This window comes from Falco peregrinus, chromosome 4 (assembly GCF_023634155.1).
Source record: "Falco peregrinus isolate bFalPer1 chromosome 4, bFalPer1.pri, whole genome shotgun sequence".
NCBI lineage: Eukaryota > Metazoa > Chordata > Aves > Falconiformes > Falconidae > Falco > Falco peregrinus.
In genome coordinates this window covers 92,953,935-92,973,666 of record NC_073724.1, presented here as the reverse complement: position 1 = coordinate 92,973,666, position 19,732 = coordinate 92,953,935, and the positions used below count along the sequence as shown (strand labels likewise).

Here is a 19,732-nt window from a genome sequence, read left to right as displayed (position 1 = left end):
GAACACTTCTTGCTTTTCTTTCTCCCTTATGTAGATACTAATGTCTCTGTGGCCATCTGCACCTAATCGGACATGAAGGAGATCATAAAGCACCACTTCTTTCACAGTTGTACCTTAACATCTGTTTAATTCAACTATGAAACTGCTCAGGAAGTTGCAACAATTCACAGTGTGAAATTTTTAGTGAGTTAGGCATCTTCATTATCAAACATTAAAGGGTTTACATATTGAAAAACAAATACCCTGCACTAACTTGTTCAAAGTGCATTTGTGCACGTGTGTTTGTGTGTGCTTCTCTTTGCCTGCCTCAGGAAGCAAGGGAGAGTGCTATTTGGATGAAAATCCAAATTATTTCACATGAAGCCAGGACGAGGCAGGATTTGCATTCTGTGCTCACGTCTGGCTTCTTGGCACTGATCAAGACAGAGAAAAGAGCCAGAAACTGCCTGCGGAGCAGGACAGAAGGGAGTTACGATTATTGGAGGAGACTGTTTGGCTAGTCCAGACATGAGAGATGCAGACTGTGCCTCGTCACCTCCTCTGACTTATTTCTATTCTGGAGATGAAGAAAGCTCGAAAGGTCGGTGATTTTCCCATGGGGTAGAGTCAATCAAAGATCCTCTTCTGGGGGATGAAATAGGGCCGCTTAAAGTAGTTCCCTGCCGCACTACCTTTTCTTTCAACAAGTGGAGGTACCAGGAGGGAATGGTAAATGAACTGAGCCTGAATTTCCATAGATTAACATCTCTGTTTCCCAGGAATTGAGGGCAGTTAATAAATCTCAGCAGGTTGCTCAGCAACTCTCAGGATGGTTTCCTTCTTTTAAACTGAGCTGCAGAATGCATCGGTTTTGACTAAACACTTGTCCTTGAAAGAAACATTCTTTGTCTGAAGAACAGACTGAGGTGAACTCTGGAAATGACAGGATTGCTGTGAGCTGAAAAAACCCTCCATTTTACTGTCAGAAAGCTTTTTTGTGTTTTTCTTTTCTCACAACTGCAGGCTCCCGGGATCTCTTTAGGAGTCAAATGTCTCCAGTTTCCTCTGTGTGCTCATGCAATAAACAAACACTATTTTTACAGTGTTTGAGTCATGATGAGCCACATGCATGCCACAGAAAACAACCTGAGAAAACACATCTGCATTTGAAAGCAGGATTTTAACTGCACATTTCAATCCAGGTATTAAGTATTTCAGATAAAAACACTTGTAAACAGAAAGAGGTTTACTCTGTATTGCCGTTCTCTTAGATATTTTTTGAAGCATCTGTTTGTATGGAACAGATTGTGTAAAATTAGCAGAGTTTCCTGTGTTGATACTTTCATCCCTGACTGTTGCTTTAGTTCTGAAATTTCCACCTGAATTCTTCCGCACTACTTGTTGCAGGCTGCCAGTATTATTTGATGTAATAGGGAATTTTTATCAGGTATTCCAGCAGAAAAAAGTAACAGCAAATATGTTTTCATCTTTGTTTCTTTGCTTAGTTTCTATAGGACTCCCCAGCGAATCAGTATGGCTCTTTCCAGGCAAGCTCCACATAGTTTCATGGTCATCTGGAAGTATGTTTTGTCCACTGATAGAAACTGGCCCCTTGCTGCCTGTGGCTCTTGCCTCAGAGTTGACTGTAAGTTCATGTGAGATATTAGCAGTGCTGTAATAGTTCCTAGCCCTGAAGAGCAAATAATTAACAGGATTTTTGTAGACCAATAAGTTAGCTAAACAGCTAACTGCTCCAAATTACAGTTTGGATCTCTGACAACTGGGAACAGCAAAGCCTCTGTCCCCGTGTGCCTGTAATGTTCTCATCAGAGGTTTCCCTCCTCACTTCTTGCCTGCTGTGGCTGAGGGGAGTCAGCCGGAGAGATGGAAGATTTTCATCCATCTCCAAATAGGGAAGAAAAACTTGCCTAAGGGCAGCACTGTAGTTAGGGAGGCCCCAGCTGCTGCCCCTCCTGTCTCACCATGAGTACAGTGATGCTGAGGGTCAGTGGCATGTGAGCAATGCTTGGGTTTATTCACTCATGGGTGGTTGGTAGTCTTGTCTGGACAGCATGTGGCACAGTCCAAAAGGGCGAGTAGTGGAGGACAGGTGAGAAGGGCCTTCGTGCCAGCCTGACCGGGCTGTGTCTGCGCACCTGTGGCCAGAGGATCACCTAAGAGATTACACTCTCTGCAAAGATGAAATCATAGAGAGGACCCTAACACCCTCATGCCTTTTTCTACCCAGTAACTGCAACCAGTCCACAAGGAGGGAAGGGAAAAAAGGAGTAAAACCCCCAAATAGACGATGTAGAAAGTGGAAACCCTTCTTCCCAGGCAGAATTTTGCCTGGAACACCAAGAAAGTTGATAGGACTTTGCTAAGGGCTCTGTGTTGGAGGAGCCTAGGTGGTATGGTGAGGAGAGCTGCTTTCAGGCTCCTCTCTTTCTGTATAGAGTTGGTTTCTGCCAGGATAAGGCAGCCAGAAACAACTGTTAAGAGAAACTGAATCTGGTCCTGCCTTTCCACATCTAGCCTGTCCTAACAAAGGCAGTATGTTTGTACTTTAGACATGACATCTGTAATGCAAACACAAGATGCTGTTTTGTCTTTTTCTTGACATGAAGGTGACTGTGGTGTATATAAATGAAATGGGATGAAATAACCTTTTATTCAGAGGCTGAGCAGTTTGACTTGGGCTATAGAATATAGAAACACCGGCTATAGAACCAGAAATACAGGCTTAAATTGGAGTTACTTTTCTTTTCTGGTAATTTTTCTTTGTTATTATTATTTTCATGCTTTACAAATGCGATGTGCTTTATGTTATTTACTTAGTGTCAGGAGTCTCATAAAAGTAAAATCTCTGTCTCTGGCTGTCAAACATGACCACAGGAATGATTTGAAACAAGTGCTGGCAAAAAAAATAAATAGTAAATCTAAATGGCGTGGACTCTACAGCTGGGGACAGTTTAGAGGATATCTATTAAATATGGAGGTCACTTAAGACATAGGCTTACATTCCTGATCTGTATAGGGGAAAATTTAATTGCAGATTTGGCACGGCACCTTAGGGTCTGCTGTTAGCTTGCCTGCTACAGGGTAAACAGCAGCTTACTTTTTTGGGAAAAAAAGAAAGTCAGTCTTCCCATTTACTTAATTCACAATTCAGAGAGCTACCGCTTTATTTATTCAAAACAAATGTAAAAGACATTTTTCAAATGCCACAACAAATACTGAGAAATTTACAAAATAAAACTGGATTTAATAACATGAGTCTTATTTCTAAATGTGGATAGCAAATGTAGGTGGCAAAAGCTATGATCTTTAGCAATGACTGATATAGTTCACAAGTAATAGGTTTTTCTGTCTTCTCAAATTAGCTTTAAAAATAGTTACTTTTATAATATTACTCATTCTCATGTTTGAAATAGTGCAGGTAAGATGGATAAAATGTGGGTCCTTTTTCTGTGTGTATGGAATTCAAAAAAGCTTTTGCTCAAACTTCACAAGCCAAAACCAGCTCAGAACAAGAACAAATTGTGGACGTCAGAAAATTGAGTTTGAAACACAGAGGTGAAAATACTGGTTTTGTTTTGGCATTGCCTGATGAGTTCTGCCAGCCGTCTTCACTGGCTAGATGAGTGAAGATTACTGGAAAACTGAACTCGAATTAATTCATGCAGATTGCAATTGTTCTTTGTACTTAAACCCTGACCCAAAAGGTGTGCCTTTTCCTGTGGTAATATGATCAGCCTGGTAGTTTCCGGGGACTTGAAAACAAATTCCTGCAGTATAAATAGGCAGATAACAGAAATTATCATAATGAAATCAACACTGCTAAAAGCAGACAAAGTACCAAGTCCACACAATTTGCAACCACATTAGAAGCCATGGAGTGAAAAAAATTAGTAGGCGTTTTGGGGTCCTGTTACAAAAGAGATACTCCATCGAGTTTTGCTGGTTTAGAGCAAACAAAAAGTTTTTAAATATTTAGAGAAGATTGAGTCCGCTTCCTGAAAAACTGAAGCCAAAGTCTGAGCTGATTTGATCTGAAATGAGGCCATCAACTCTTAAGCAATTTTGTTCATGGAAGGTAGGAATTCGATTCCTTGTATTTCAGTTACATAGCTTCCTTTTCTCTTGTAGTGTAAGAAATAATACTATTTATGATCATGCTGCTTCACCTGTTGAAAGCAAAATGTATACCATTTGTGCTATAGAAATGCTTGTGTATCTGATGGCTGCCAGTTTTCTTAGGACTGTAGCCAAAGAATTATCTTTCTCTTTTCATTTCAAAACTAGAAGCAGGAACAAATGTATGTTAACAGGGAGTTTTGTTGCCTTTTTAATGCTAAAAAGGTGTGGCAATGCTAATTTTTTTTTTATTTTCTGTAGTAAGTATGTCACTTAGTTTGGAGAAGTCAAGGATGTAGTTACGTACCATGAGTCTGACCAAACTTCCACTGAACTTTCAGCTGCAACTGATTGACTCCATGGGGGAAATGTGAGGCTTGTGTTGGTTAGTAGGACTGAAAAATGACTGCTGAGCAAGTGCAGGGATTTGCTTGAAGAAAAAGTGCATACCTTCTCTTTTGGCTTAAAGAGGACAGTGACAGATGAGAACTATTTGTTTCACATAAGGACTGGGTGTTTCACGGGTTCCTCCCCAAGCAATGATAACTGTGAGTTACAGCCCTGTTGTTTGTTACTAGGAACTTTGAAATATGTGGCGCTTTTATTCTCTCTCTCCTTTTTTTTCTCTCTCTCTTTTTTTCCCCCTTAAAGCTCCAGTTCCTGCAGTTGCATTATATGTGTAAAAACAACAACAAAAAAAAGTCAATCCAACTCTGTTATGATGGGCAAAATAATAAAAAAATTTAGCTGACTTGCACCCTGAAGACAAATTTAAAAGAACAGAAAATACTGTCAAACGTGAAATTCCTTGGGTTTTAGCCTTATATCATTGTTTGTATGCCTCAGGATGGATTGTATTTCAGTGGTTTAAAACGATGTCTGAGGAGCAGGAAAACAATTAACATTCAAAGGCAGACTGGATTTCTAGAGTGATGGATTTATACTAATACACCCCTCTTTGCATTGGCATGATGTGCATGTGTCTGAACCGGTTTCTCTTGTCTGTCATGTTAAGGCAATATGACCCCCCTACCTCCAGGCCGCCATTTTTTCCCTGGAACCCAAGCATCTCATCTTTCAAAGCATTGTTAAGACTATTTTAAGATGCTTTCTTTGGGCATGGAGCCAGAGGGATTAGATGCAGGCCAGAATATCCCATAAAACCAGGGATGAATGCATTCAGGAAACATAATTTACCTGAAAACACGTAGTTCTTGTGTGTTTATCATATTTGCCAACAGTAGCAGGTAATGTAACGGGGAAAATTCATGTTTTGCCAGCTCTTTGGGCTTTAAGTCAAAGGGATTTATTTTTCTTGGGATGTTCTGCATTTTCTGACATTAAAATACAAACATCTCTGCCCCGAACTAGCAGACCTGTGAAGGCAGCAGGCATATTTTCTATTTGCCATCTAAATGTCATGCTACCAAACCTGAGTGATTCTTCCTGGCGAAACTCCTAAGCTGTGGAAAACCTAGCCTTGAGCCAGGGAGTGATACCATGGTTATCAAGTGAGATGGGCAACATTGCCTTTCTTGTTTCAGCCATAACTAAAATGCTCACCCCCAATTCACGGGTAACACAATTAGCATCCACTCTAAAGGGGCAATTAATTGAGCCAGAATGGGGAAAATGATTTGGAAACCAGTCTGACAGAGTTCAGCAGCAGGCGATTGCAGTGGTTAACTCCAAGCAGCTGCCTTCTCCCCTGGCAGACATTGCCACCCTTGAGGTGCTGGCATCAATATTGGATCCCTTCGTGATCTGCCTCCTGAATCATAAGAGAGTTGTGGAGTGGTTGGGATGCAGCAGGACCTCTGAGCTTTCAGTCTGGTGTACTAAGGTAAATGGAAACTGGTTGTACAAGATGCTCAGCAGTTTCTCTGTTGTGAATGGTACCTCTTCTCCAAAAGCTGCTTGTAACTCAGCTGCGCAGGTTTCTTTTGCCCTTGCCATATAGCTCTGCTTGAGCCACCAGCTAAACTAGGTTATTTTAAATCAGCTAGACTGTTTGAAATATATCTTATGCCCTTTTCATCTGAAGAACTACAGAAAACTTTTTTTCCAACCAAATAATTCTTTTTGATGTGGGTATATACTTTGTAAACTGAATGTGTTCAAAGCACAACCTCATGTGTTTCTTCTCTACCTCCAATTCAGGACTCAGCTGTAGGCAAAGGACTATAGAGCACTAAGTAAGAACTTGTCTCCACTACTTTTAGAAATCAAACCAGGTTTTTTTTTACCTTAAGAGTTGCTCAGAAGTTGGGGGGAAAAAAGGATGATTAAGGGGAAAATGAGAGGAGATACTTACTAAAAATCTCTTTATTCTATCAGCCTAAGTTGAGCTTTGCTGGTAAACTTGAAATGAAGAAAAACCCAACTTGTTTTTACAGTATGTTTCATCACATGATGATTTCATTAATATTACTTATGTGTAGAAACATGCTAGGTAGGGTTTGGGATATGTTTAATAGTAAAGATACTGTCAGAGATGAGTGGACCAAGTATGTACTTTAGAGCTGGCCAGAAACTGGAATTTTTGTTCCCTAAGACAATCTAGAATTTGGAATTTCTATTATTTGGAAATAGGATGCAGAGCTGAATTTCTGCATATCTTTGATTTGGACTCAGATAATTGTTTTGTTTTAGAAAGATAAAAAATAGTTCTACACTGTATATATATATATATATAATATAGATGTATCTTTAGTATTTAAAGACATTGTACTGAAATGTTTTCACATAAGTCAAATTGTATGACTTTCAATTGCTTGATACAAGCCCAGCTAAAACCAGCAGTTCCTGAAAGTATTTCACCTTTAACACAGTTTTCTTTTTCAGAAAAGCATTACAGCTGAAGTCAGGTATATTTTTAATTGGTTTCATTGATAAATACAGCACAAACACAGATGCTTTCCTCTTTGTAGTAATACTCTTTAGAAGGGCCATTTCTCAAAATGTTTTCAAAATAGCCATTTTTAAAAGTTTAATATTATCACTGATCTTGCATATTAAGACAACGATACAACACAGTGCTACAACAGTATTTTTTAGTTTCTCTTCATTGGCAAGGGACTATCTTTTTCCAAAGGCAGTTCTTAACTCTGAAGTGGAGTCAAGAACTGTGGTGTGAGCAGAGCTGAGGATTCTTCTTTGTGGGGAAGTTATGACAGGAAGACAAGTCAGGATGCTAATGTCCTGCTTTCTGGACATCTGGTGGCTTTCTGGACCAGTGTCTTTGTGGCAGGGGTGTGAGGGATGAACCTCTGCTTTTAACACAGTGCTGTAAATTTGCTATGAGCAATCCCAGATAAATATCCTCAGGCTTGGCTCAAGGCACTTCTAATGGTTATGTACCTGTGATATGTATGGCTGTCTAAATTACATGTTCCTGATGTTGCCCAGAGGATTTAAGAGGACTTGAGTTTGCGAAAGGGAATATCTTCTTTTTTTCTTTACTTTCTGGCACTAATTTCTGGTTTAATTTTGTTTGTTTGTTTTTTAGTAAGACTTTTTGATGGTAAAGAGGCACATTTTTAAAAGTAGAAATATTGTACTCACTCTTTTTCCTGCCTCTTGAAACAAAGAATGAATATTCTCATGCCCTAAGTGAAAGACATTTGGTCCAGGAACCTTATCTAATGTTATAATCATAGGCACATTTTCAGTGTTAGAAGGGACCACATTTCCTCCAAGAAATCCCTGGTAATTTCATAGGAGGAAATGCAATAGCATTACCCTTCATGGGAGCTGTGATTATTCACATGGCCACAAGGAGCTAATGCCTGCCTGGCTGAGTTAATTGTGCGCTGGCTTGCTGCACACAGGTCATGTTTGACTAGCTTGTGAAAGGCAGCCTTGGCTGAGCTCGCTGCAATGCCGTGTGCAAAGATTAGCAGTGCTGAATGCAGTTTGGTAAGCACAAGGGATGCCAATTGGTGGGAAGCATTTGAGCTGGCAGGAAAAGCAGGTAGCCGAGTGCAGCAGGCAGTGTACACAGGGATCACAGGTTACATCTGGGATTTTGTGATGAATGCTTAATGGGCACGTTGATTAGACAGGCAGAACTCTTCAAGCCATTGTAAATGTCACTGAAAGAAGTGTGGCTGATAAGACACCAAATAACTGCTTTCATAAAGCTGCTCTTTGGCGTTGCAATATTTAAAGCCCAGAGAGATAATGGAGAGAAAACTGGACAATAAAATGAAAAGGGAAGTGTCCTGCTTAGCTACTTTAAACAACAAAAACATAACCCTGGTGTCTATTCGTAAGCAGCAGGCACCTCATGATGTGCCTGAACTACTGATTATTGGTGAGAAGTCTAAGACAGGATCTCTGGTAAAAGCAAGCAGTAACTTGCAGAAAGAAGATAAACTTTTGCAGAGTTACTCCATGGGAATGCCAGAAGTCAATGCAGTTGAAAGACAGGTCAGTGAGCTGGTGAGTGTGTGTGTTGGGAGGGAAGAGGTATTTCTGAACTGGAGAATTTAAAACAAAGCATGTTGGACGTGGGTTGTATATTAAAGGAGGTTAAGCCTTCTTTATCTAAATTGTCTCAATCCCCAGCATGGATGCCTGCCCCATAACAAGCAATACACAAATGCAAAGTCCTCTGGAGATCCTCTGAAAGTAATCTTTGAAAGCAGATGTTAATGATGAGTTATGCTCTAGTAACTAATGAGCATTTTTTCAGCTCCACCTCTAATAATATAGAGCAGTGATTCTTAGTAAGGAAACGTATTAGTGTTTGTCCTTTTGAACTACAATTGCTTGGGTAGTTTGGCAGCAGCTGATACGAGGTTATTCTCTGGAATAACAGAAATTGCAGAAACATTAAAAGGTCCTAATTGTAGGTAAGTAGTTTATTTATAACTACTAAGTGGATGCTATTGGAAGTTCTTGATAACAAGCCTGTGGCAACATTATTTATTTTATTTGTTCAGTGTTGTGTATAACTACGGTATTTTTGGAGATCAACTGTTGTGGAGAAGAGGCTTAAAAAAATCAACACTGGTAAAAACACAATGAGGTTTATTATTTTAAAAGAGTTTTTGCTGTTTAAAAGGTATGTAAATTACAGTAATGTAGTTTGGATCAGTGATTATTGTGAATGTTTAAGGAAAAGAAACTCTCGGAATGAATTTTGTGTCCTGTGAAACTGTGTATGCTTGGAATGGCTTAAATAAGTGGTGTCAGACTGGAATGAAATAACAGCCACTACAAACCAAATATACTTGAAGGCTTTTTCTGCCTCAAGTTACTTCTTATATTATAAATGTTTGCTAGAAAACGATCATGACATAAATGACTTTGTTCTACCAAAGGATCTCTTCTCTGTGTTCAGTTCACTGGGATATATGTGTTGCTTGTACTGGAGCCGTGAAGAACATCACAAAGTGGTTTGCTTTGTTTTAATTCTAAATTGGAAACAAGCCATTTACAACAAGGCTTTCCCCTTTCCCACTAAAGCAAGCATGGTTTACATAGCTCCCTTTAATTTAGAAGTACCTGTTAAGGTCTCTAAGTTTTGTTAACTACAGTGTAGGCATCATTTTAGTAAGACTGGCTACAACTGCCTAAATCTTTCCCCATCATCTGCACGGTTAGAGAAACCTGTTCCCAGACAGGGAATAGCAGTCCCTTGGCAGAAGCATTAGGGCAACTAACTTAGTATTTTGAAAACAAAAGCACCATGAAGGCTGCTTTAAAGTAATATTTTCATTGAATGTTGATATCCAGGTGGAGAGTGTGGGTTTTCCCTCATTTAAGACTCAGGAACTGTTTGAAAAATAACAAGTTGTGTTCCAACCAGTTAAGATCTAATACATTTAAACAGTATGTGCTAACAAGATGGATAGACAAGTTGCACTGAAATTTGTTAGGGAGGATGAGGGTTGAATTTCTGCCCACTCATAAGTGCTGCTGTTGTAGGAATGAAATTGAAGACTCGGGACCTTTGATGTTCCTGAGGTTGCTCTGTCCTCATTTTATTGTTCACTGGCTGCCTGTAACAAACTGGGAAAGCATCTGAAGCATTTAATTAATAGTATGTGGCGTTTCAGTTGTGTGTTACTGCCTGCCTGAGTCCAAAGCCATGAATCAGCATGGGTTGTGAAAGAATGAAGCAGGAAAGCTAAAGCAAAGACACAGATAAGATAATTTTTTGGCAGTTGTGAGCTTGAAGGCGAGGGGGCAACAGCCGGTTTCAGCCTGTGGAGGTACAGGGACAAAAGCAGCCCAAAACCTTTGGAGATACTGGACGAGAGGTTCAGTGAGATCTGGCATTCATGGATGAGCAGATGGGGAGAGGCAGAGGGGAAGGTGCGGAATGGGCTGGGCCCCATCTCCACGCCAGCCTGGCATTGTGGTGAGAAGTCTGGTGCCTGAATTTCAGGATATGGAAACTGGCATCCCTGCAGGCCAGGTGAAGGAGGGCAGGAGAGCAGTGCCAGTCCTGGGTGGAGAGCCTGGCTGGAGCACCAGAGAGGAGCAGCAGCCATGAGGGATGTCGGTGTGGGTGACGCTTGGGGAGCTGTGGGGTGTACCCGGCATGGCCTCAGCCTTGTGCTGCAGAGGCCAGGTGTTACAGTGGTGTTTTGGAGGTGGCTGCACCTCTTGGGAAGGGGAAGTGAGGAGGAGAGGGAAGGCTTTCCTGGTGACAAGTCACACCACAAGGTCACCATGGAGCACAGGCGTGGAGGCAGCATGGGGACCCAGTCAGGGGTAGCTGGAGGCTGAGGCCAAGGAGAGCACAAACCTTGTTGCGTTCACAGCCATGCGGTTGCATCCATGTCAAGGCACCATGTGTGCGTACATGAGGGTGTTGCCTAGTGCTGTGGTTTCCTCTTTGGTTTTTTTCTCAGTTCAGTTGTTTTTCTCACATTTATTCTGTATCCCCTCACAGCTGTGTTAAACTATCAACCTTTGAACTTATGAATGGGAGCATCCAAAAGAAATAGCTCATTCTGGGGGACAGTGGGGCAGCCTGACACCAGGCTTCAGATGCCACACTCATGCACGTCAGCAATTTCAGTTGCTACTCATCTTGGGTCCAGTTCAGATACAAATGTTTTCCATCCAGTTCTGGTGCTTCCTTTAAGGCTCTCTGCAGCTACTGCTGTTTTTCTGTCAATGGGTTTCTTCTTAATTTTCTTCTTTTTTTTTTCCCCTTTATTGTTTAAATGAGCTTTATAACACTGCTTTCTGTAGGGATTCTTAGTTTTCAGACTAGAGGCTTGCTCGGCTGTGCATTTTCAGTTGCAACTTTTGTGTGCAGAACAAGGGAGAGAAAGAATTGTCATCATTTCATGTTTTCATTATTTACGAATTTTTTACATAGTCACTGCAAAAATATGCACAAGACTGGTAGAGCAAACAGACTTGGTGTACACTTGCCTTTAAAAGTAAGCAGGTCTCATTTGGTGTGAGAAATAAAATGGCTGGTTACTGTAGCCAGTTCCTTCACACTTCCATAGGGATGTAGAGTCAAAAGCATTTTCATTATTTGATTGGGATTTCCCTCTTGGCAGGGAAACAAGCAGGAGGACCAATGCCTGGGAATCCCAGGTACCTTTTTTGGGCACTTTTGAAGGTGTTTGCTTCTCTGATCCTCTTGCAGATGGTGTCTCTGAATTACTTTACAGCCCATAGGTGCCATTTTATGTGTGGTTGTTAGTTGGTATCAGGAAACCCTCTTCTGAGACCTAGCGTGTGCCTGAGGCAAACTGTGGGCACATTTCTGTGTGCCTTGTCTTTGTGTCCTTATGTGAACTGTTTTCCTCTGATCTAGTGTAGAAACACCCCTTCTTGCAAATACACACGTAGATGTATTTGTGCCTCTTCTGTATTTTTTGGAAGCTGTTAAACAATACTAAAGGCTTTTTTTGGGAGATGCTTCTTCATTTTTTTTGGTTGTGTTTTTTTAAAAGGGAAGTAAGCCTTTTATTTTTTTTTAATCCATGTCCCCTCTCTATTTTTAACTTGTCATTTAAAATGTGTGCTAACATTTTTCTCCTACAGAGCATAAACATAAGGCTTTGTCAAGTAACAAGCAAAATATTTTTGCCAATTCTTCTGAATTTTGGTATAGCTTTTTCTCAAAATATAAAGTGGCGGCCAAGTTTTTATGTTTTTGTGGCTTACAACGCATTGAAATAGTAAAATCAGTCCTTGCTTTTATGTTTTTCAAAAGACTGGAGGACCAGAAATACTCTTTAATGTTTTTGTATTATTATATATAGAGGAAAACTGAGGTGGTGGGTGAGCGTGGGGGTGGAGGGAACACGGTGGAGGACATAAGGCCAGTGATGGTTCCTGGGTTTCATCTACAAGTGGCTGACAGAAAACGCGGTGGAGGGGAGCAGCAGAGTGGAGGATGTTTGTCTCACTCATCTCTCACTGTTTCAGCAAAGGATGCAGAAGGCAAATGCCTTTGTTGTAGGAGCCAAAGTAAGTGGACAAGCTGAGCTCCTGTAACTTGCATGCAGATTTTTGCTTTACTGGGTGTTTGTGATAAGAAGAGCTGGCCCCTGAGAGCAGAGTGTTCTTGGGGCACTGGGGATGGAAGATTGGGAAGAGGAGACAGGGACAATGTTTATATAACATTTCTCAAGGTAGACATTACGATAAATGCAACTGAGTTTCAGCAGCATTTGAAATGCAGCGGGTGAGAGACTACACATCTTCAGATGGGCTTCTTTTCCTATATATGGCCATATTGTTATTTTAAACTGTGGGAAGGCACGAATAAGAGGAAATAAGCATGTGGTCATCTTTGTGTGTGGTTAAACAGGGAACCACTTTTGCAGGGAGGTCCAATTAACTGTATATGTTTTGTTTTGGAAGGAGGGGCTAGCTATGCATTTCCATGTGTGTTGGGGATTTTAGTAACTTCTGGTAAGGGAAGTGCAAGGAGAGAGGTATGTACCCCCGGTGCTGCCAGACCTGTAGGGCTAAAATGTTCCTGTGACTCTTCTTCACCAGCATCTCTGGAGCATAGCCTTGAGGCGAAGAGGAGAGGGAGGGGGCAGGGGGGAGAGCTCGTGGTCAGGATAGTGAGGGGCTGCACTGGAATGCTGAAGAGTTAAAGTTGCTCATTCCTTCTCCTGTTCTAATAAATAAAATATGGAGAAGGCTGAAAGCATATTTCTCATGTTAAATTTTTGCTGTTTTGGTCATGACCCCAGCCCTCATTATTCCCAAGCTGTCTAAGTGTGAAACAAAATCAAGTTAATGAATTTTGAATACTGCATCTAATGAACTGGATGCAGTCTGGTGTTAATAAGCAGCCTAAATGCTTCTCATTCATGCTGTGGTACCAAGGAGGGAGTTTTCTTGTCGGCGGTAGGAATAAGATTTGTGGTACTGAGCCTGATCCAGTGCCCCTTCTCCAGCCCCTTCCTGCAGTAAAGTCCAGCATCAGGTGCTTTACTGAATGCTGGAGACCCCACAGCATGACAGGTGAGAGAATAGATTTGTTGTAGTAGCTTGCATCTAGATGTTTAGTAGTTAGAACTGCCTTAAGTCACGGACATGAACGTTGATGTTTTCTGACAGTCTGGGACTTGTCCCTCCCCTTCCAGCAGTTTCCTTTGGCAATCTTTGGAGTCTGTGCTCCAGTCACCTGTTCGGTGAGAAGCATTGCCTTTATCAGTATATATTTTTTTTAATATTTCATTTTCAATTGACTTGAGTGCGTTAAACTGTAGAGTCCCAGTACTGTGGAGCCTGTGATTTGGCTGAGAGTCAGATAGTCCACTTCTGGCCAATCTGCTTCAATATTGGCCATTACATCCTGAAAATCAGTGTTGGATCAAACCAGTGAGTTCTTGTAGCTCAATATATGGTCTTTCTTAGGTGCCTCACAAGGAGGCAGATGAAACTAAACCAGAGTGGAAGCATCTGCGTATAGTTTTGTGTCTTTTAAAATCTTTATCAGATATAGATTTTAACTTAAATGTTTTTACCTATATATAGGCAGACAGCCCAGGCCTTTGTGTGCATGTGTATAGCTCTTCAGATATCGTGCAACTGCTCCTCCCTCTGCCAGCTTGTTTCAGGCTCCTGGGAAATTCTTGATTCTGTTTTCTGTGAGGTTTTTTGTTTAGTTTGGTTTGGTTTTATTTGAGCTCCTTCTGAGCAGTAGCAGGTTGGCCAAGCTAAGCCAGCTTCTGACATTTGTGAAGAAGCGTTCAGCACACTGCTGCGATCCTTTGTGCCATTGTGCTCTCAAGAGCAGGGCTTGGGCTGCATGGTGAAAGTGCCCTGTGGCTGCAGAGAGCTCAAGTTTTCAATGATTGGATTGGTGTGGGAATACTGAGACAAGTTTGCTTTTACATCCCTAGTGAATATTTTTTTAATTGCTGCTCAAGAGAAGTGTCAGAGGCCTGATTCATCATTGTGAGCAAAGCTCACTGTTAATATATTCGAAGTGTAAGTTAATGTTGTGAAGCATTTTGGCAGTATAGGCTGACTTGAGAGCACTTCTAGCGTGTGCTTGGAAGCACATGCAGAATATTGCCCTCTAAAAGCAGGGCTAAAGTTACACACATTTTATTTATATTTTTCCTTTTCCTCCCTAGGCTTTGTCCAACACTGATTCTCCTCCTGGCTGTGAGCTGGAGCCTACAATGAAACACAATTTTGCTTTTGACAACATGGGCTATGAGGAAAGCTTTGAACCTGTGCCCTCGTCATCTTCCCAAGAACACACTGTGACAATCAACGTTGTGGGGATGACTTGCCAATCGTGTGTGCAGTCAATAGAAGGCCAAATTTCTAAGGTGAAGGGCATTGCGAGTATTAAAGTCTCCCTTGAAAAGAACAGTGCTGTAATAAAGTATCTGCAGTCAGAAATAAGCTCTGAACAGATTCTCCAGGAAATTCAGGGTATGGGCTTTGATGCCAACATAGCAGAAGAGAGGTTGACAACAGCGACCGTAAATTTGTCATGCTTGAGAGAAGCAGTAGTTAAGCTTCGGGTAGAAGGCATGACATGCCAGTCCTGTGTCACCAACATTGAAGGAAAGATTAGGAAATTGCACGGTGTGGCAAAAATCAAGGTGTCACTTGGTAACCAGGAAGCAGTTATTGCTTACTATCCTTACATCATTCAACCTGATGACCTCAAGAGCCATATCAGTAACCTGGGGTATGCCTGCACTGTTAAAAGTAAATCAGCTCCTTTGAAGCTGGGTGTCCTTGATCTTGAGCGCTTGCAGAATGCAAACCCCAAGGAGACACCAGCAAGTCTTGAGTGTGATGGGGTGGATCCCTCGGTCGCTGAGATGAGTAGCATAGCTACGGTGGCTGTACGGATAGAAGGTATGCACTGCAAGTCCTGTGTCAGAAACATTGAAGGAAATATATCAGATCTTCCTGGCATACAAAGTATTCAAGTATCTTTGGAACATAAACGTGCTGTGATACAGTATAGCCCAAATTTGATTACCCTGTCAGCTTTGCAGCAAGGTATTGAATCCCTTCCACCTGGAAACTTTAAAGTATGCCTCCTTAATGGTTCAGAAGCAAATAAAGGAGAATCTTCATCATCCGCTTTCCTATGCGATCTCTTCAGAGAGCCACTGCAAGACACGACATGCACAGCTGTTATCAGGATTGATGGCATGACCTGCCATTCTTGTGTACAGTCTATTGAAGGGACCATATCACAGAGACAAGGAGTGCAACATATAGCAGTTTCTCTAGCTGGCAGAACTGGGACCATACATTATGATCCGGCTGTCACTAATGGAGAAGAGTTAAGAGCTGCCATAGAGGACATGGGGTTTGATGCTTCTGTGCTGACAGGTAACTGGTTTTAGTTCCGTGGGTAGTGCACCAGGTTGGGCCATGCAACACCTCATTGAGACTCTCTTCTCGAGAGAAACTCTCGGAACATCACACTGGCACTGTCTTTTCTAAGGAACTGTCCTGATCTGACCTCACTTAGCAAGGGAGAGAGATTTCAGATGTGGAGCACCTTATTTCAGCCCTTAATAACTGCACTAGTGGGTGGAAGAGTTCAGTTATGTTATGAAGCCAAAAGGTTTGGAAGTTGGTACAAGGTTTTTCAAATAGCTGATCCCCTTACCCACTGAAGTAGGTTTCCTCCTATGTCTACAGGCTGCTGTAAGTAGATCTATCAAACCAAATGTTTTCATTTATGTTCCAGAATACTAAACCCCTGACAAACTTAATGAAATCTCTTTCATTTTAAACCTCTTCTTATCTAGCTAAAATCTCTTTTTAGTGTCCTAATCCTTTGACCTTTATTTCTTTATTTTTACTAGCCCTACTTTACGAAGCCTTATTTTAAGCGAGGTGAGTGGCAAGATGTAGGTACTCTTTGGTGGGAGCAGGTGCTTTTACATATCAGCTGCAGCACAGTTTGTACATTTTGTACATGTGCTCAATGTTTAAGAAGTTGCTATGGTGCACAGCCTCCTCTCCAGTGAATTTCAAATGTGGCAACATTTATCTATTTCAGCTCATCTGCTTTGAGATACTGATGTAGTCTACCTGCAACAAATTAGGTTGATGGCAATAGCCCACATCCTATTCACTTTTCTCACGGGTCCAATCCCTCTGAATCTTTTATACTACAAATGAGGAGGAGACCATATGTGGTGGTTAATTATGATTTTTTTGTTTGTTTATAATTTGTTGGTGGGAGACCTTCTGATTCATCTGTGGAAAAGGAGGGCACCCCCTGTATTTAACGTGTTCAGAAGCAACTCTTGCTCCTTTACACAAACCTCTGCCCAAAGGAGGCAGGTTGTGAATGCAGCTGGAGCTGTTGTGTGTCTGTACAGTATCTGGTAAGAACAAAAATGATTGCAACTGGCCTGCATGTGTGGAGGTCTTCCGAGTGCTGCAAATCCTTCCACTATTCATTTTGCAGTACTTGCAGTGTAAATATTGGGCCATAAAGAGAAACCTGTTGAGAAACTTGTCCTTTTCTTTGTCTGAGATGAAGTGCTATGAGTCCTGCATAGATGACAACAGGGACAGAATGAGTATGACTGGACTGCCTTCTCTATGCTGGATAAGGACCCTATAGATACCAATATATCTTTATCAAGTGGAGGTAGCTGTCAGGTCTAGGCATTGAAATCGGAAGGAATCATTTGCCATCTGAAAGTGGAAAACTAGTTCTGTAGAGTTAAATGGTCATGCAAGTGGTACTGGTGAGTGTATATTGTTATATGCATAGTAACAATCTATATTATTTCCATGAAGACACCGAGATCACCATGTCACCTTTCAAATAACTAAGAGACTTTGCATGACTGATAAATGTGACCTGTTTGTAGTTTTGCATCATCCAATCACACTGTAAACAGTGTTTGTTCAGTGTATTGTGCATTTATTCAAGATACCGCCACTGGAGAACGTAGGCACCGGCCTGACACCAGCAATGCTGCCGTGCAGCCTCAAGCTCCAGAACCTCCTCGCCACGGCTGTGGGTCAGCTGGTCTTCCAGACATTCCTCACCTCGATGTACCAAACCAGCCCAGTGGAGTGAGAGCGGAGAAGTGTTTTTTACAAATCACAGGCATGACCTGTGCATCATGCGTGTCTACCATTGAAAGAAATTTGCAGAAAGAAGATGGTAATAAATTTGAGATTCCTATAATGAGTCTATAAGAGACTATGGGATGGAAAAGGTATTCTATGTGATTAATGGAAGAGGGGATGGTACAACATCTGGAGGTTAAATAGACTTAATGTTCTTTCTTAGTGCTAATGTAACTATATCATTGTTTAACTACCCTACTGCACTGGTAGACAAACCCAGGGGGCATACTTGTATTGTAATAGTAAGTTGTAATGTGATAAAAATTTCAAATAAGGCTCAAGGCAAGAACAGAGAAATGTTTCTTATTTAGTTTTCAGAGCCTTATTGCTTTATAGAGCAATCCATCTCTTCCAGAGCTGTTGAGAGCTCTGACACGTGTGATGTGAAACTTGCACTTCAGGGCACATTTGCACAAGCAGGTACAAACAAATGTGTGGCTCCAGTTCCTGGATAATTATATTAGCTTAGGCACAGCAAAGCTGATTAGGTTAGAAGTCTGCAGGCTGGAGCTGCCTTTCCTCTGGCCATATAGAAGATGAACAGATGAACCTCAGCAATGTCTTATTTAATTTGTGCAGGCATGCCTTTGGAGGGTCTTGCTTATCAATTACTGCACTCCCAGTGCCCCAGTGATGGTTTTACTGCCTTGATTACAAAATCCAAGAAACCATTAGCACTGAAGAACAATTTTTTTGCCCGTGATTTTTGTTTTGCTTTTCAATTCTAAATTTATGTGTGTTTATTTATTTAAAAAAAACCCCAAAAAACCCCAAACAAAACAAAGGGAAAACCAAGAGAATAAAAAGGCCTAACATGGTGCTGGGGTGGGAGTGGGTGTGGGTTGTTTAGGGTGTTCCAAACTTACAGAGTCCAGGGTAGAGCTTGCATCAATGAGTGCAAAGATTGCTTCTGAACATCCATTTATTTTCACTAGAGCGTAGCAAAACTCACCTCCTTCCACGTGTGACTGTTGCAGTTCCTTTCATTGCTGAAGGGAACTGCAGTGTGGCTAGATCTCGGTAAAACCTTTGCAGTTGGGACTAGGGAACAACGCAAGAAGGAGGCAGAAGGAAATTATTAGGTTTATAACATCTCTAAGTTTTTCCAGCCCTCATTGACAATCATTTGTGATATTTTATTTTTCTTACCTCAAAGGAGCTGCATTATCTAACATTTTTTATTATTGACACTGCAGGAATTATATCAGTGTTGGTAGCACTGATGGCAGGTAAAGCAGAGGTAAAATACAAGCCAGAATTCATACAGCCTCTTGAAATAGCACAGCTGATCCAGAATTTGGGTTTTGAAGCTACTGTCATAGAAGATCATGCAGAAACAGAAGGGAGTGTGGAGCTTCTTGTAAGTCATGTGTTTTTGAAATTACATGTTAGTTTTGGAAAAGTCTGGAAGAGTAATTTACTTGCAAATGCTTTTGTTTAAGTAGTTGCGGCTTCAGCAAGTCAGTTCTGGCTGGTGACACTATTTTTTCTTAACAGCTGAAAAGACAAAATCAATTCATCTTAGAAGAACCTGTCCAAAGGCAGTGAAATAAAACCTGATATTTGTATATATAGAATAGACTTAGCAAGAAGAAATGAAACAGAACTTTTCTGTGACTTCAGTCAACAGTACAGACTCTGAGCAACTGAGAACATATCACCAAATGTGTGTTGATAATGCCTGGGGCTTTGTACAGAGGTCTGAGAACTTTGGGTAAAATTAATAATTTTTTTATATGAAGGACAGATTCTTCACAAATCTGTTTCTGTTCTCTGATATACCCACTAAAAGTCAGATAACAACAGTCTGCAGCTGTACTAATAGATCAGAAAGTGAGAACCTACTTACTGAAGCCACAGGAAAATTTAAGTGAGATGAAGTCATACACGCAGAGATTGAGTTTGCCGATGTTAATATAGCTGTTGATAGAACTGTATTAGCTATACCATTACACTTAATACAATGTACAAGTGCTGCTATACAAATATATAGCTGTGATTATAACTGCTGGTTACATAATTTTTTAATTAAAGT

The 19,732-nt window shown here is 41.0% G+C and overlaps 1 protein-coding gene across 8 annotated transcripts in view; it reads left to right on the top strand.

Moving 5' to 3' along the window:
* Positions 1-19,732, top strand: part of ATP7B (ATPase copper transporting beta) — a 46,445-nt gene that overhangs the window by 4,656 nt on the left and 22,057 nt on the right. For 2 of the 8 annotated variants that reach the window (XR_003555686.2, XM_027790704.2), the window contains exons 1-4: positions 8,056-8,559; positions 14,700-15,927; positions 17,495-17,731; positions 18,894-19,057. Coding sequence is in view for 7 of the 8 variants with exons in the window: in XM_027790704.2 (XP_027646505.1) it covers positions 8,299-8,559; positions 14,700-15,927; positions 17,495-17,731; positions 18,894-19,057 (1,890 nt within the window). In the remaining variant the exon portion in view is untranslated. Of the gene's footprint in view, positions 1-338; positions 581-1,009; positions 1,182-3,977; positions 4,076-8,055; positions 8,560-8,812; positions 8,973-14,699; positions 15,928-17,494; positions 17,732-18,893; positions 19,058-19,732 lie in introns of those variants that run through there. The other 6 variants (XM_027790711.2, XM_027790709.2, XM_027790712.2 and 3 more) reach the window with 6 other exon arrangements.